The 18280-nt window shown below is 49.5% G+C and overlaps 1 protein-coding gene across 3 annotated transcripts; it reads left to right on the top strand.

The window, feature by feature from the left end:
* Positions 1-911: 911 nt before the first annotated feature.
* LOC133892706 (receptor-like serine/threonine-protein kinase SD1-8) lies at positions 912-7074 on the top strand. 3 transcript variants are annotated; one of them, XM_062333623.1, is made up of 7 exons: positions 912-2495; positions 5211-5333; positions 5430-5641; positions 5752-5962; positions 6052-6286; positions 6379-6529; positions 6627-7074. In XM_062333623.1, the coding sequence occupies exons 1-7, from the start codon at positions 1187-1189 to the stop codon at positions 6933-6935; spliced, it is 2550 nt and encodes an 849-aa protein (XP_062189607.1). In that variant the 5' UTR covers positions 912-1186; the 3' UTR covers positions 6936-7074. The 3 variants fall into 3 exon arrangements, with proteins under 3 accessions (XP_062189607.1, XP_062189608.1, XP_062189606.1); XM_062333622.1 differs by having other exon boundaries at positions 917-2495; positions 5424-5641; XM_062333624.1 differs by lacking the exon at positions 6379-6529 and having other exon boundaries at positions 913-2495; positions 5424-5641; positions 6627-6762.
* The last annotated feature ends 11206 nt before the right edge of the window (positions 7075-18280 follow it).

The raw sequence follows: 18280 nt of genomic DNA on the forward strand, positions 1-18280 counted from the left end.
TTTACAACTTTTTCTCATTGATGTCACGTCTTCTAGATTTAGAAAATGGCGTGCTACACTACTGGGGTAGGCTCATAGGCAAGTCCCACCGGTACCTGAAAAGGAATAAGTTTATTTTTGGCTTTTCATCCCTTGCGTTTGTCTAATTTCTGCCCTCAGCCTGTTAAAAGTGGTATTTAGATTACGTGGCAGCGGTTTCTGCTACAAGTTGGAGTTTTTTGGCCAACTGGAGTATATATGATGCTGCGCATAGTTGCCAAATTGGGCGCTTTGGAGAGCACTAACAACGTGATGATAATTACTCTCCAGATTCTCATAAGTTGCACTTCTAAGGGGTTTTTGGTTTTTTTTTTCCTGACAGGGGGATTTTCTTTTTTGCCGGGGTGAAAAAATATTTTCATGACCTATTAATTTTTAATTGTTGTTCAGTAGTTGAAAGTTTAGACAACTAATTTCCTTTTTCATGGTGCACTTCTTTGTCTATTCTTGACTCTACTTCATGGTCCAGTTGGTAGAAAATGCCAATTTAGAGCAAAAACCACCGCCACATCATCTGAATACTGTTTCGGGCTTGGGTGTAAATTGAGCCAGATTTAATAGTTAGGAGTAGAAATTAGACGGTTTTGGAGTTAGTTTAAAAAATTAAACAAACACAAGAGCTGAGGAGTAAAGAAAAAGACATTTTCCTACCTGAAAACTTCCGTGGCGATGGCGTGATGCCTATTACTAGCACCAGGAAAACACATTCTTTTTCTCTGAAGTCTTCTTGTGTCAACAAACTCTGCTTCCCTGAGGTCACCGTCGGGGGAGAAAAAAGAGTAAACTCATTTCTACTCTCATCAGAACGAATCACTCTGACGCGATGAAAGTCGTCCCATGTCTCAAAACATCTCGATCGATAAAGACCTACCTTCCAATCCCAAAGGCAAGACCGACCCGACCCACTGCATATGTGGAAACCACTATTGATCATACTGTGCAGAGTGCCAAGATCAAACTTGGCTTCTGAGCCCTTACGTGAAACCTGCAAAGCAAATGCACGATTTCCACATGGGCAGGTACGAGTGTTCAATCCGCACAAGCATCCCGGTGAAATTCGCCGACCACCGGGTAAAATTCTAGCTTGTAAGAGTTGGGGGGGGGGGGGGGGCTGTGGCGTGCGCGGTGCTTTCCGCTTCTGTGCTGCATGGTCTTGAGAGCCATGGCGGCTGCTAGCATGCGGCCACCATTAGCTCTGTTGCTTTCCCTGGTCGTTTCTTTCGTCTTCTCCCCTGCTTCCGCGGCCGATACCATCACTGCTAACTCCTCCCTCGCCGAGGGCCAGACGCTTGTTTCGGCGGGTGGGGTTTTCGAGCTGGGCTTCTTCGCCCCGGCGAGCGCGACGGCTAGGTTCTTGAGCATCTGGTACAAGGACATCGCTCCCCAGACCGTCGTCTGGGTCGCCAACCGGGAGGCTCCGATCACTGACACGACGGGGACCTTGGCCCTCAACGGCAGCGGCCAACTGGTGCTCGCCGACCGGTCGGGGCGCGTGTTCTGGTCGTCAGCGCCGTGGAGCGTGAACAGCACCGGCGCCTCGGTGGCCCAGCTGCTGGACAGCGGCAACTTCATGCTTCGAGACACTGGTGCCGCGGGTGGCGTTGTCCTGTGGCAGAGCTTCGACCACCCGTCCGACACCCTGCTCCCGGGCATGAAGCTCGGGTGGGACCTGAACACCGGGCTCGACCGGTACCTGACGACGTGGCGGAGCCCCAGCGACCCGTCGCCGGGCGACTACACGTTCGGGATCGACATCCGCGGCGTCCCCGAGGGGTTCATACGGTACGACGGCGTGGTGCCGGTGTACCGCAACGGGCCGTGGAACGGACTGCAGTTCAGCGGCGAACCAGAGATGGAGCCCAACAACAGCAACTTCCGGTTCGAGTTCGTCGCCAACGCGAGCGACGTGTACTACACGTTCCTGGTGAACGGCGGCGGCGGCGGCGTCGTGTCGCGGTTAGTGCTGAACGGGTCGAGACTGCAGCGCTACGTGTGGCCGCCGCGGGGCCAGGGGTGGAGCCTCTACTGGTCGGTGCCGCGGGACCAGTGCGACCACTACGCGCAGTGCGGCGCCTACGGAGTGTGTGACTCGAGCGCCTCGCGGATCTGCGGCTGCGTGCATGGGTTCGCGCCGGCATCGCCGCGGGACTGGGCGCTCAGGGACAGCTCCGCCGGGTGCGTGCGCAGGACGCGGCTCAACTGCACCGGGGACGGGTTCCTGCCGCTGCGCGAAGTGAAGCTGCCGGACACGACGAACGCGACGGAGGACGCGACCATCAGCGTTGATCAGTGCAGGCAGAGATGCCTGGCCAACTGCTCTTGCTTGGCCTACGCTGCTTCCAACATCAAGGGAGGCGAGAGCGGCTGTATCATCTGGAACTCGCTGCTCATAGACATCAGGCAGTTCTCCTACGGTGGGCAGGATCTGTATATTCGTCTGGCGGCATCTGATCTGCGTATGAATCTCTTCACTCATCATCTTTTCATATTTTTCTTATAATTTTTCATATGTTCATATCATGCATTTAATTATCTTGCAAGATGATTTTTAGGATATTGGTTAGATTAAGCTAATTTTCTGGCACATTTGGTTTGATTTTGCTTCAGAAGTTTTTCAGTGCTAGGCTGCTAGCAAGATTCTAGCTCTTCTTGGGTTGGATGAGGAAATCAAAATGGAAAGGAATTAGGATGCATTGAAAACAAAAAAAGAGGATAAAAAACATTTGCAATCTTCCAGAAAACACAGCCATTTAGACCTTTGTCCTAGTAGAATTTTTCCACAACTAGTCGCTTAGGTTCGTCTACAAAAGAATTAGACACTTGGATTGACCATGGCCCTGAAGCTTTCTGACTTTTATTCCATAGCTTGTACCATGTGCTGAAAAAATTGCCAGAAAAGCGGTTCTTTAAGCCTGAATGGACAGGTTTGTAATACTTCACGTTGAGATACGACGCTCCCCTTGCTTGTGAGGGGAAAATATCCTTGCGTCATTCTCCACCCGCCTTGGCTCGACCGCTGCGCCATCGCCGACTGGCGACGGCAGCGGTGGTGGCTAGGGGTGGTGCCAAGAAGTGGCTATCCCGTCTCCCCCCTATTTTCCTCCACCTCCCTCCTCCTTCTTTGAGCTTCGTCTAGAGCTGTTGGATCCATCATGTTTCTTGTCAGATCTCCTTTCCTAAGGAGTGGATCTGGCCGTTGGCGCCTAGGTTCCGTGCAGATCCGTTGCCGATGTGGCCCACTTCGCCGTGGTAGGGCCATGGTGGCGACGGGCCTTGAATCAACTTGCTAGGACGCGAGCACCACTGGGTGGGCGCATGGTGAGTTTGCTCCTCCGAGTGGCAATGGTGGTGCGGTTCCCCCACTCCCTCCCCTTCACTGATGTGTTTTCTCCCGTTCGGTTGGGTTCCATGAGTGCTAGCGGCCGCGCGGGCCTCAGGCCAGTGGTCGACGCATGGTGGGTGCCCCATCGCGTTGGCCTCTTTGTTGCGTCACGCTTGGACAGTAACCGACGGTGGTTGGTGCGCTTGGACGATGCGTGGCCGATGTGCCGCGTGCCGTGCTCTTCTTGGTGATGCTGGCTTGGCTTTGTCCAGCCTCGTCTTGGGTTGCCCTCTGCCCCTCAGTGCCACGTCGGCTCCTCCCCTTGCAAGGTTACCTATTCTCTTTGGTCCGATCCACGGGGAGCCTCATGGCGTGTGGGGGCTTGGGGGTGGCACATGCTCATGGAGCCTAGGATGTTGGTTGGGGTGTGGGTGCCTCGAGCGAAAGCTTTGCCCAGCATTTGGCCTGAACCGAAGACGGCAATGCCCCAGGTGCCGCTTTCCTCCATGGAGACATTGTTGAAAGTGCCCCCACCCCTCTTCCTCTCGTCGTGGGATATCTCAAGTGAAAACCTTGTTTGTGTCCGGACAGACGACGACGACACTTGGGCGTCATTTCCTCCCCAGAGGCGTTGCCTTGGAGGATCCCACACCACATCCTGGCCACCGCTAGCATTGTTGTGGCAGGAACCTCCTTCAGTGTTCGTTGTGACCGCACCGGGCCTCTGCAGGGGCAAGTTGTCGACGAGGTCCCTATTTATGTTGGTGCTGCTCTTATTCCTCATGGTTGTCATCTGACATGCTTTGGATCATGAGGGTTGTGGTGGAGTCAAAGCTGTCTTCCCTAATGTTGTTCCATGGTGGTCGTAGGTGGTGACGGGAGGACATCATGATAGAGGCTGAGATTTGTGTTGGGAAGTCAGAGCTACTTGGCCGCATATATGCGATGAACTTGGCAACGATGATTCCGTTGTGGACTCCTTTTGGTTGTTCCGGTGTGTAGTAGTGTTAGGCTTTTGTTGTCCAGGCGCTCACGTCGTTGGGTATTTTTCCCGTTGGCCCTAAATCAACCGTGCAATTGTTTAGATTTTCAAGCTCGACTTTTCTCATAAACTAGATCGACTCTCTTCTTCTTTATAGTATCTGCATCACTGGTGCCGTCCTTTATTAAAATCCTGCATTGACTGGTCCTCTGCCAAAATCAAGCATGTCCGGACACGTTGTTGGCAGATGTTGCTTTCATGGACAAGTACCTAAGATTGATACAAGCGCTTGTCACTCTCGTTAGATTATCCTTTTCATTATTTATGTTGCTGCTAATCAGGTTAGGTTGAACAAATCTTTTAGTGGTGTGCAAGTTATTGTGTAGCTTGGAGTGAATGTGGAGAGGAAACAGACCAAATGTGGAATAAAGGGATCCAAAATCAAACAAAAAAACCTTATTTATTTCCTAAAATTTACAGTTACATTACTGTATCAGTAGTGGTGCAGTTCAAAATTATTGATCATCACTATGGTTGTATTGTTTTGAAGGACTACTAGGGTTGTATTCTTATAGTTGCCAATTCCCAGCTACCACCTTCGAAAAAACAAAAAACCCTCCCAAGTCCCAACTACCCAAGTTCTGAATCACTTGCAAATTCTACATCGACAGAAGAAAAATAGCATGCTACGTATTGCAAGTGTAGTACTCAGCAATCAGTAATGATCATTAAAGAAGCTACTAATTCTAGGGATTTCTTTGTCTGAAAGCAACAACCTTCAGCCAATCCTCCAGTTGCCGACGCACAAATTTCACATTGCACAATCAAGCCTGCGCCTTACTCACCTTTCCAACATGATGCTGACAGCTTCCATTGGAGACGGTTGCAGCAGGAAAAGCACAGTTCTCGCCGTTGTCGTAAGCTTAGCCGGTGTTCTTCTTTTGGGGTTTGGTGGGTTCTTCATCTGGACCAAGTTCTTCAGAAACAAAGGTGAGCACAGGCCTCCCGTTTCTGACAGGAGAAATCGACAGTTTCGCAAACCCATGTGCTAATCTGTGTGTGACAATTTACCGTGAGAAGATTCAGGGACGTTTCAGAGCGCGCAGACGCAGAGGCTCACCTCATTTGACTCCAGTGCTCCTCTTAATCCGGTCCAAAACAGGAAGATGGAAGATGAATCCAGCCAAAGCAAAGACCTGAATGTCACTCTCTTTGACATCAGCACAATTGTTTACTCCACTGACAATTTTGCGAGGCAGGCTAAGCTTGGAGAAGGCGGCTTTGGCGCAGTCTACAAGGTAAGCATACAATGGCAAATGTGCAACCAGTAGTATGCATTTTTTTTAGGTGTCCCCGTAGTTTGCATTTGACACATTGATTTGAAACAATTTTCCATGAAACAAATCAGGGGGAACTAGGAGGAGGGCAGACGGTGGCGGTGAAACGGCTTTCGAAATACTCGACGCAGGGGTTGGAGGAGTTCAAGAACGAGGTCATGCTCATCGCGAAGCTGCAGCATGTGAACCTCGTCAGGCTTTTGGGCTGCTGCGTCCATGGAGAGGAGAGGATTCTGGTGTACGAGTACATGGAAAACAAGAGCCTCGACAACTTTATCTTTGGTACTAAGATTAACTCATCATGTTAATCTTCAAGCCTTAACCATGTTGCTTTTGCAGTGAATTTACAAATGAGATATGTTTTTGAGCAGATAAGAATCGATCAGCACAGCTGCATTGGTCCAAGCGGTTCGACATCATACTCGGTATCGCACGGGGGCTCCTGTACCTGCACCAGGACTCCCGGTACAAGGTCATTCACCGAGATCTCAAGGCCGGCAACATCCTCCTCGACAAGGACATGAATCCCAAGATCTCCGACTTTGGCGTGGCGAGGATCTTCGGCGACGACACCGACTCGCACACCAGAAAAGTCGTCGGCACATAGTAAGCAAGCACTCGGCCAACCCTTTCCCCATGCTCTGAATTTCACTATACTTGGCACGATGGCAATGGCGACTGACGGGAAGCGCATGCAGCGGGTACATGTCTCCGGAGTACGCGATGGACGGCGTCTTCTCGGTGAAGTCCGACGTGTTCAGCTTCGGCGTGCTGGTCCTCGAGATCGTCAGCGGCAGGAAGAACCGGGGCATGTACAGCAGTGGCGAGCAGACGAGCCTCCTCAGCCACGTAAGCGATCGCAGTTGAGAAGCTCGGTAGTATAGTAATTTGCTCAAGAACAGAGCAATGCTGAGTTGCTGACACGAACAACTTGATCCATGGCCAGGCGTGGAAGCTGTGGAGGGAAGGCAACGCGCTGGCGCTGCTGGACGAGGCGGTGGCCGGCGCCGGTGCGCACAGGGTCTCGGAGGTGCTGCGGTGCGTGCAGGTGGGGCTGCTGTGCGTGCAGGAGAGGCCCGAGGACCGGCCGCACATGGCGGCAGTGTTCCTGGCTCTGGGCAACCCGAGCGCGGTGCTCCCGCAGCCGAGGCACCCGGGCTACTGCAGCGACCGGGGCTCCACGTCCACCGACGGCGAGTGGTCGTCCACCTGCACCGTCAACAACGCCACCGTCACCATCGTCGAAGGCCGGTGACATCACGTGGCGTCAGTAGTTTTGTTTTCTGTGCTTTTTGCGATTTGTGAATAGCGTGACAGAAGAAGCATGTTTCATTGGAGCAGGATACAAAGGGAAATTTCACATAGCCTTGCGCGTACAAGATTTATGAGGACTATTTACTTATATTGAGACTCGTAATAGAGAAATAGATAAAAAATTATAAAATAGATGAAAAAAATCAAATAATAGATGAGTACGAGGGAGGGAAGAAATAAATTATGCGTGCAAGTGCATGTGGTTTTACATTGCTGGACCCGTGGCCTGGTAGCACTTGTTGGGCTGACTATATTTAGTTGGGCTGGATGGTTTGGACAATGTTGAAACTTCGGGGTTGAGAACAGCACACAGAACACAGCAGCATCATTAGTGTATCATGATGCATTAACAGATAATGCAAAATTCCGACAATGTTATACGCCGGTGCAAGGCGGACGCACGCCGCTTGCCACTCACCCCCCTTCTCCGCCGTCGCTAGACCAACTCCGACGCCACGTCGTCTTCGCCCTATGGCGCCGCCTTGGTTCCTCCCGATCCCGGCCATGTGCACCTCCATCCTTTCGCCACGCCCTGCCGCCTAATCTTGCACCTGACGTCGGTGCTTCCCTACCAGATCTCGGAGCTGACAAGCAATCCTGGTCCGACTGGACTCGACGTCCGTGTCCAACTCAGCTCCTCTCTCAACTCCGTTTGTGTGCTGCTTCATCCTCCCCCACGCTCCTTCCACATTGCGGTTGCGCCTCCTCGCCTGCGAGCCTTCCTATGGCTTCAATACTAGTTGGAACAATTTTTTTCATCCATAGATCATTTCGTTTTCTCGGTTGGAACAATTTCATCCCAGGCTTATGAACAATTTTTCACATGGGGTTGGCATGAGGTCTACCGGTGTTGGAGAAGACATGCGAAACGACGGAGACACTGGTGGTGAGGAGCAGCCGTGGGCTATGCAGCATCGAGACGGATACAGGTATCGGTATCGGACTGATATGGATACGAGGATATGATATTTTTCTAGAAAACTCAAATGTGGATGCATTTAATTTTTAAAAAAAACAACAATTAGTGGCAAATTCATCATAAGGTATCTCTAATTCATCACAAGGCCGCACATCTATTCAAAGGTGAAATGAAATATCTGTCACTCAAATGGAAAGCATAAGAGAAATGTTGAGCGGTTGATAACTGCATATACTTAAATAGCTTATATGCAATTAGGCTCAGTACAGTAGCATCAACAACTCAAAAGGTGATATCTTCACTGTCCCTAGTGAGGAGAGGTCGGATGTGAGACGCACTTCCAATAGATCGTCAACAAGATGCGATGATAACACCCTTTCAAAGGCTACAAGAATGGCAACTAAATGTAACTTGGAAGGTATGTCACAGGTGTTATCATAGGTAGAGATGAGAGTAATATAAATAGCTCTATTGTTTCTATCAAGAATATTGAGGTCGATAGGGTTAACTATAACTCCTAAACATGATAATTCTAAGTGTAGTAAGAAATTTAGGGACAACACCTCTATGTCGGATATGACGTATGAGGTGGATGATTTGGATGGGATAGATAAGCGCCTTAGTCACATATGCCTTGACTTAACTGAGGATGTCAATGATGAGGGTTTGAATCACATATGTTATGATGTTAATGTTGTCCCAAGAAAGAAAAATCTAATTCAAAGGAAAGAAGCGACCACCCGCCTAAGAAACCAAATACTCCTTCCAAAATCAAGCTCTAATGAAATGGATATTTTGGAATAGCAGAGGTCTAGACAACTTAGCTAAACATAACTATATATCAGATTTAGTTAAAGAGAAATATTTAGACTTTGTGGCTCTTATGGAGACAGAAAGAAGCACATGTCCTGATTCACTTCTAAGACACCTATGTGGTGGCTTAAATTTTCTGTGGCACATAATGCCGTCCCACAGTAGGTCTGTAGGAATTATCCTCGGTGTGAATATGGCCGTTTCCCATATTGGGTCTATTGTAGAATGAGATTATTATACAAAATTCCTTCTGAAAAATAAAGATGATGGCTTTATGTGGGCCTTATATGCTGTTTATGGGCCTACTCAAGATGAACATAAAGCGGCTTTCTTGACTGAAATGGCCAATGTGTGTAGCAAAGAAGAGAACCCAATACTAATGGGGGGAGACTTCAATATCATGAGGAAACCAGAAGATAAAAGTAGTGGATCCTTTGATTAAAGATGACCTCGATTGTTCAATGTTGTTATTGAAACATTAGATTTTCGAGAAATAGAGTTATTTGGAGGCCACTATACCTCAACAAACAAAAGAGATCCACCAATGTTTGAAAAACTAGATAGAGTCCTAACGAGTATAGAGTGGGAATTAAAATACCCCAAAGCAACTGTGCAGGCTTTAGATAGGTCAAAATCCGACCACATCCCTTTCTTACTTGACACTAGTTCATGCTCTCCATGTGGAAAGCGACATTTATTTAAATTCGAATTAGGTTGGCTTATCCAAGATGGCTTCTATGATATGGTTGCCGACATATGGTAAAAGGAGCAGCAAGGCACTAATGCCATGCAAAAATAGAAAAATAAAATACATGCTTTGAGACAATATCTAAGGGGTTGGGCCAAGCATGTTAGCGGGATGAACCGTAAGGAAAAGAAGATTCTAATATCTAAAATTGTTACTCTTGATAAAAAGGCTGAACATACATCTTTATCAACATACGAAATTGGGTTCAAGCACTACCTTAATTAGAGATTGGCCCATCTCTTAAGAGAGGAAGAACTCAAATGGTACCAAAGAGCCAAGGTAAAGGATTTACTGAAAGGAGATAATAATACAAAATATTTCCAACTAGTAGTCAATGGGAGACATATGAAGCAAAATAATTAAAACTAGAGCAGGAAGAAGGTACAATTTTGGGTGAGGTTCAACATAAGAAGTACATCACCAAATACTACAAAGGGCTCTTTGGACCTCCTAAATTAAATCATTTCTCAATGGATGAGACACACCGTGAGGACATTTCTCAAGTGAGTATTCAAGAAAATGAATTCTTGATAGCTCCTTTTACAGAGGATGAAGTTCGACGAGCTATTTTCCAAATAGAACATAACAAAGCCTCTGGTCCTGATGGTTTTCTTGCTGAATTCTATCAAGTTTGTTTTGGATGTAATCAAGGTTGATTTAATGGTTGTGTTTGCTGATTTCCATCAAGACGCTCTATCACTGTTCAGTCTTAATTTTGGAGTAATAACTTTACTTCCAAAGTCGGATACCGCCTCACGAATACAAGAATATCGTCCCATATGCTTGCTTAATGTAAGCTTTAAAATATTTACTAAAGTTGACACTAATAGGATAAGTGGGTAGCAGACCATGTGATACGTTCAACACAGACTGCATTCATGCTTGGTCGAAATATTATGGAAGGAGTCATAATCCAACATGAGACCATCCATGAGTTGCACAAGAAACATCTTAATGGAGTAATTTTGAAGATTGACTTCAAGAAGGCCTATGATAAAATCAAATGGCCATTTCTGTAACAGACTTTAAGGATGAAATGATTTTCTAATAAGTGGTGCCAATGGATCTAAAATTTTGTATCTAGTGGGAGTGTAGGTATCAAAGTCAATAATGATATTGGACCTTACTTTCAAACCCACAAAGGTTTACGACAAGGTGACCCACTTTCTCCCATCGTCTTTAATATTGTGGTAGATATGTTGGCAATTATGGTTGCTAGAGCCAAAGAGGATGGACAGATCACAGGAGTTGTACCTCATTTGGTGGATGGCGGGTTGTCAATCTTGCAATGTGCGGGTGACACTATCATCTTCATGAACTATAACTTGGAGCAAGCTCGAAATATGAAGCTCATGTTAAGTGTTTTTGAATAGCTATGTGGACTTAAAATCAACTTCCACAGAAGAGAAAGATTCTCTTATGGGGAGGCAAAAGAGATGGAAGCTCAATATACACAGTTGTTCGAATATGATGCTAGACCATATCCTTTCAAATATCTTGTCGTTCCTATGCACCATCGAAAGCTTCGCGATAGTGATTGGAGAAAGGTTGAGAAAAGATTTGAAAAGCGTTTAAGCAGTTGGAAAGGAAAACATTTATCAGCGGGAGGTCAATTAATATTGATTAATTCGGTTCTCTCTAGTCTGCCAATGTTTATGATGTCGTTTTTTGAAATTCCACGAGGTGTTCCAAAAAAAAACTAGATTATTTACAATCCAGATTTTTTTAGCAATATGATAGTTACAAAAGAAAATATAGACTTGTCAAGTGGAATATATTGTGTTAACCTAGAAATCAAGAAGAGTTGGGAATACTTGACCTTTCTATCCAAAATAAATGCCTCATCAATAAATGGTTAGTTAAGTTATTGAATGAGGATGGGATTTCGCAGCAAATGCTCAAAAACAAATACCTTGGGAGTAAAACTCTTACACAAGTTGAAGGAAAACCTTGAGATTCACATTTCTGGAATTGACTAATGAAAGTCAAACATGAATTTCTAAAATGGGGTTCATTCAATATACAAGATGACACCCATATAAGATTTTAGGAAGATAGATGGCTAGGTAATACACCTCTTAGCGAATAATATCCGTCGCTCTTTAATATTGTGAGGCATAGAAGCGCTACGATGATAGATGTTATTGATAGAGAAATGATTCACGCTGAAATATTGGATTGTCTTACTCAAAGGTAAACATTACAATATATAGCCCAAAACCGAGTGAAACGAGGTTTGGCTGGGCGTGATCAACGCATACGCGTGAAGACCTGCGCTGGGCATGCAAGGCAGGCGATTGGCATGCAAGGCAGGTGCGGTAGGCGCTGGCCATGCAAGGCAATAGCCCTCGGCGTGCATGCAGTGCCATGCATGGCAAGTGTGCTGGCCGTCACGCATGGAAGGCAAGAGAGCAAACCCATGCAAGGCAAGGTTAATCCCAGAGATGGCCTGGAGGCAAGCTCGCTAACACCCCCCCGCAGTCGGGACGTCAGGACGATAGTCTTTCAGACTGGACCGGAACTCGGTGAAGATAGGCATTGGCAGCCCCTTGGTGAAAATATTGGCGAACTGAGACGTCGTCGGCACATGTAGAACCTGGACGTCACCGACGGCAACCCGCTCGTGGACGAAGTGGAGATCAATCTCCATGTGCTTGGTGCGTTGGTGCTGGACGGGGTTCGACGAGAGGTACATGGCGCTGATGTTGTCGTAGTAGACGAGTGTAGCCTGAGGTAGGGGACTATGGAGTTCCTGAAGGAGCTGCCGTAGCCAGGCGGCCTCAGCAACACCATTGGCCACAGCGCGGTACTCGGCTTCCGCGCTTGACCGGGAGACAGTCTATTGCTGCTTTGAAGACCAGGAAACCAGGTTGGTGCCCAAAAAGATAGCATAGCCCGAAGTGGACCTGCGGGTGTCAGGACAGCCGGCCCAGTCGGCATCTGAGTAGACAACAAGCTTCGATGGCACAGAGCGACGTAGAAGTAACCCGTGGTCAAGAGTCCCTCGGAGGTAGCGCAGGATGCGCTTTACGGCAGTGAGATGATTCTCTCGTGGGTCATGCATGTAGAGGCACACCTGTTGAACAGCATAGGAGATGTCGGGTCGAGTGAAGGTCAAATACTATAGCGCTCCAGCCAGGCTGCGGTAGTGAGTGGGATCACTGACTGAGGACCCAACAGACCCAGACATCTTGGGCTGAGTGTCAATGGGCGTGTTGCAGAGCTTGCAATCAGCCATTCCTGCGCGCTCCAATATATCCAGTGCATACTGCCGTTGTGAGAGAAACAAACCAGCCGAGCACCACTGAACAGACACTCCCAAGAAGTGGTGCAATTCGCCGAGATCCTTCATGGCAAACTCCTGCTGAAGGGCGGTGACAGTGTGACGCAGCAAGGCTGGGGAGGATGCAGTCAAGACTATATCGTCCACATAGAGCAGCAGATATATTGTGTCAGCACCTCGACGGAAGATGAACAGGGAGGTGTCAGACTTGGCCTCCACAAAGCCCAGGCTGATCAAGTGAGTGGCAAAGCGGCTGTACCAGGCACGCGGGGCCTGCTTGAGGCCATACAATGACTTGTTGAGACGGCATACCCAATCAGGACGGCAGGAGTCAATGAATCCGGTCGGTTGGGAGCAGTAAACTATCTCTGACAAAGTGCCGTGCAAGAAGGCGTTCTTCACATCAAGCTGATGAACGGGCCAGTCGCGAGACAAAGCGAGGGACAGCACAGTACGGACTGTCGTGGGCTTTATGACTGGGCTGAAAGTCTCATCATAGTCAATGCCTGGTCGCTGTGTGAAGCCGCGGAGAACCTAGCGAGCCTTGTAGCGGTCCAACGTGCCATCGGCATTGAACTTGTGCCTGAAGACCCATTTGCCAGTGACAATGTTGACGCCAGGTGGTCTAGGAACAAGATCCCAGGTGCGGTTCACCTGAAGGGCGTCGAACTCCTCGGTCATCGCAGTGCGCCAATTGACATCGGCAAGGGCACTGCGATATGTCTTCAGGAGCGGCGACTGGACATCCTCATGAAGGGTCAGCGGATCGGAGGCCACACGAAACCCCGCTTTCCCGCGCGTAACCATGCGGTGAGCATTGGTGACGGGCGGGAGTGCGGTGATTGCGCGGGGGCCTGTGCGGGTGGCGACGATCCGGGCAGGTGCCACAGTTGTGGGCACCATAGGTGCGGATAGCACTGGCACAGAAGGCACCGGTGCGGACAGCACGGGTGCTGGGGATGCACGTGACGCACTACCAGGTGCACAGCTCCGCGATGACACCAAGGACGGCGTGGCCGCGCAGGTCGGCGAACCGGAGGTGGTTGCGTGTGGCACGGATGGTGACGACGCAGCAGTCGTGGCCGCGCGTGGTGCGCATGCTGAAGGGCTCGAGGTCACCGTGGCCGCGCGTGGCATAGCTGGTGATGTCGGAGCGGCCATGGCCGCGCGTGGAGCAGGAGTCGGCAGTGCCGCGTGTGGCGTGGACGTGCACTGAGGTGCCTCGGTGGGCGCGGCTGGAGAGGCTGCAGCGACCACGGGGGGCACAACGTCAGGCGTCGCTGGTGCAGAGCGCTGAGTTCCTGCAAGAGAGAGCGAGCTAGGCGGGCCAATGGGCACCGGCTGGATCGCAAAGTCAATGAGAAAATCAAGATCACCAGTGGTCGATTCTTTGGTTTTGGAGAAGGGAAACTGTGACTCGTCAAAGGTGACGTGTCGGGAGATAACGACTTTGTTAGAAACAAGGTCGAGACACCGGTAACCCTTATGCTCATTAGAATAGCCCAAGAACACGCAAAGAGAAGACCGAGGCGCGAGTTTGTGAGGTGGAGTGGAGGAGAGGTTGGGGTAGCAAGCACAACCGAACACACGGAGGTGGGTATATGAGGGATGAGTGCCATACAAGGCATAGAAGGGGGTTCCAGAGGGGAGGGTCTTGGATGGCAAACGATTAAAAAGATATGTGGTTGTGTGGAGACCCTCGACCCAGTAGGATGGAGGAAGGGATGCCTGGAACAGAAGCGATCGCACAATGTTGTTAAGGGAACGGAGAGTGCGCTCAGCTTTACCGTTTTGCTGGGATGTGTAGGGGCAAGACATGCAGAGAGCAACACCGTGCGTGAGGAAGAAGTTGCGAGTGGAGGAATTGTCGAACTCAAGGCCATTGTCACACTGGACACCCTTGATTTTGCAGGAGAACTGAGTTTCCACATAGGAAAAAAGTGAGCTAGTGTGGAAAAAGTATCAGATTTGAGACGTAAAGGGAACGTCCAAACAAAGTGCGAAAAATCATCAAGAATGACCAAATAGTATTTGTAACCGGACACACTCATGATAGGAGAGGTCCAGAGATCACAATGAATAAGATCAAAATTCTTGAGAGCTCGAGAGGAAGAACTAGCAAAAGGCAAACGAATGTGGCGACCAAGCTGACATGCATGACAAATAGTGTCAGTAGCATTTTTATTACATGAGATGACAGAAGCACTTGCTAGTTTGGAGAACGCCTCGTGGCTAGGATGTCCAAGGCGGCGATGCCAAATGGTGGAGGTAGCGAGGAGGGCACATGATGATGGACACGGCGTGGGAAGGTGCAAGGAGTAAAGGGGGCCCGAACTATTGCACCTGGCGATCACGTTCCTGGAATGGAGATCCTTCACAGAGAGGCCAAACGGGTCAAATTCGACGGAACAATTATTATTAGTGGTGAACTGGCGAACAGAGATAAGAGACTTAATAATGTTCGGAGCAACTAGAACATTGTTAAGATAAAAGGGACCAGGTAAGACTATGTGACCAGTGTGTGTGACAGGTAAAGAGGACCCGTTGCCAACAGTAATTGATGAAGGAAGGGTGGAACGTGGAGGGCAAAATAGGGATATGTTACCGGTGTCAGGCGTCATATGCGAGGAAGCTCCGGAGTCCATCACCCACTCATTGGTAGAGGGGGAGTTGAGGGACATGGTGCTGAAAGCATTCGCAAGCAACTGCTGATCCCAGGAAGCCCCAGCCCAAGGCGTCCATGCAGCGGGCGATCGGGGCATCGGTACCGGTGCAGGAGGGGGCAGCCCGGGCTGCTGCTGCTGCACCAGGGGATAGCCGAAGGGCCCAGGTGTAGCAGCAACAAGGGCCTGCGGTGGCTAAATGCCCACGCCGACAGGTACGGGCGGCCGAGCTCGGGGCTGCGATCCACCGAGAGCAGTCGGTGGACCCGGCCACATCTGAATGGTGCCGGTCCACAGGTTGTAGAATGACGGCCATGGCGCGGTGGACTGGCCGGCGCTGGTGTTCTTCCAGCCACCATTGCCACTGCTGCGGCGACGTCGACGACCAGAACCGGAGCCCGAGGAGGAGCGCGCCTGGGCACCCGAGGAGGCCCCCTTGGGAGCAGAAGAACCGCCAGGGCCACCGGCGCCCTTGGCATCACCGGGCGTTGTGGCAGCCAGAGCGGTGGATGGTGTGGAAGACGGAGCCGACAGCTTCAGCTCTTCGAGGAGAAGATCAGCGCGCACGTCGTTGAAGGTCGAGAATGGATGTTGCCGCTTGAAGTGAGGAGTCATGTAGGTGAACTTGCCATTTAGCCCGCGGAGGACATGCAAGACCAACGTGCGGTCGGGGATGTACTCGCCAAGGTCGGCCATGCTCTTCATTTTGCGGCAGTAATCCGTGAAGGAAAGATCGCCCTGCGTGAAGTTACGTAATTCGGCGTCGAGATGTAAGGCTCGGGTCTCACAATTACCGAGGAACTGATGCTCGATGCCGAGCCACGCAGTGTGTGCGGTGTTGCCACGAACGCGGACGACTTCCATAAGCTCGGGGGAGACAGAGCCGTAGATCCAGGATAGCACAACGCAGTCCATGCAGTGCCAGGTGGGAACGTCGGGGAAGGCAGTGTCAGAGGTCACGTGATCGGCGAGGGAATACCGGCCGAGGGTGAGGAGGACCAGATCATGTCATTTGTTGTAGTGAGACGACGTCAAGTCAAGAACGACGGGCACAAGGGCCCGGATGTTCTGGACGCCGGTGGCTTGAGCATAGAGGTTGGCCACGGTGACGGCCTCAAAGGATGCAGAGGCGACGTTCGCAGGAGAGTCATCGTCGGAGGTCTGGGTACCATCGCCGTCCTCCAAGAGAGAGGCGCGCTGGCGTGCTGCAGTGGCCTCGTGCTCCAGGGCGGCGGCGGCCTCGCGCTCTCGTTCAAGAGCGGCGGCAGCGGCACGCACACGGGCCAGGGCATCAGAGGCCGCCTTGGCGGTGACTTCGGCGGCGTTGGTGAGGATCGTGCGTTCACGATCTTTGTCGGTAGCAGTCTCCCGATCGTGATCTCGGGCAGCGGCGGCTTCGTGTTCCTTGGCTGCAGCAGCCTCGCGCTGCTGGGCGGCAGCGCGCTCGTGCGCTAAGGCAGCGCAACGATCGCCGTCGGTGACAGCGGCAGCAGAGGTGGTGGAGTTGGCCATGGAAGGGAGCGGTGGCTGCGGTCAAATGATGTGAGGCGAAAGTGGTAGGTCACAAGAAAGGAAGCTAACTGATACCATGATAGAGAAATGATTCATGCTAAAATATTGGATTGTCTTACTCAAAGGTAAACATTACAATATATAGCCCAAAACCGAGTGAAACGAGGTTTGGCTGGGCGTGATCAACGCATACGCGTGAAGACCTGCGCTGGGCATGCAAGGCAGGTGCGGTAGGCGCTGGCCATGCAAGGCAATAGCCCTGAGCGTGCATGCAGTGCCATGCATGGCAAGTGTGCTGGCCGTCACGCATGGAAGGCAAGAGAGCAGACCCATGCAAGGCAAGGTTAATCCCAGAGATGGCCTGGAGGCAAGCTCGCTAACAGTTATGAGTACTATACCGCTCAATATATCTTTCCGCAGGCCAATTATTGGAGACAGATTAACAGCTTGGTATAATCTAGTGCTCAAGTTAGTTAACATACGATTGACACAGGAAAGAGATGCTTTTATATGGAACCTTGTTAAAAGTAGACATTTTTCGATCCAATCCATGTATAGGCATATGGTAAACACAAATCTTTCCTTCTTTAATGATTTTTTGTGGTGTTTAAAACTCCCCTTGAAGATAAAGATCTTCTTGTGGTATGTAGGACGAGGTGTCCTATTGACTAAATATAATTTAGCGAAACGCAACTAGAATGGGGATCCTAAATGTAGCTTTTGTAATTAGAATGAAAGCATACATCATTTGTTCTTTGGTTGTCATATTGCTAAATCAATTTGGTGTGTACTTAAAATTACCCTAGGGATTGATACACCTAGAAACATCTATCATATGCTGGGTAGATGGGTTGCAAGTGTTGGCCAATTTAATAAGAATAAGATCTTTGTCGGTGTAGCAGCTTTATTTTGGGCTATTTGGCTATGTCATAGTGATATTACTTTTGAGAAGAAACCAATCACAATCTTCATACAGACACTTTTCATAGGCACATACTGGCTAAGATATTGAAGTCTACTGCAGAAGGAGGTGGACAGGGATGTCTTTCACAAGGCGTACTAGGCATTAGGGGTTGTGACTATAGATATCTTTGCCAAGAATGGAAGGCGCTTTAGTAATAAACTTGCTGATAGCTGATTGGTTTGCTATGGAGTTTATGAACGATATTTTAGCCCATCCTGAATGCTTACAGCATTTTGTAATAATGAACCAAGCTCTGTGCACCAAGCAGTGCAAAGGCCGAAAACTTCTTTCCATTATCTAAAAAAATATGCAATTTGGCAATAGCAATCATCAAATTTGGCAATAGCTTATGTGCAATTCGGCATGATGAGTGATGAATTGATG

The sequence above is a fragment of the Phragmites australis genome, chromosome 15 (genome assembly GCF_958298935.1).
Source record: "Phragmites australis chromosome 15, lpPhrAust1.1, whole genome shotgun sequence".
NCBI lineage: Eukaryota > Viridiplantae > Streptophyta > Magnoliopsida > Poales > Poaceae > Phragmites > Phragmites australis.

What these genes read in the sequence shown, in the direction of transcription:
- LOC133892706 (XM_062333622.1), top strand. Translation starts at nt 1,187, where the DNA reads ATGGTCTTGAGAGCCATGGCGGCTGCTAGCATGCGGCCACCATTAGCT. An exon ending in TCTGGCGGCATCTGATCTGC is followed by an intron (nt 2,496 to 5,210) that starts GTATGAATCTCT and finishes TGATGCTGACAG; the next exon opens with CTTCCATTGGAGACGGTTGC. An exon ending in AGACGAGCCTCCTCAGCCAC is followed by an intron (nt 6,530 to 6,626) that starts GTAAGCGATCGC and finishes ATCCATGGCCAG; the next exon opens with GCGTGGAAGCTGTGGAGGGA.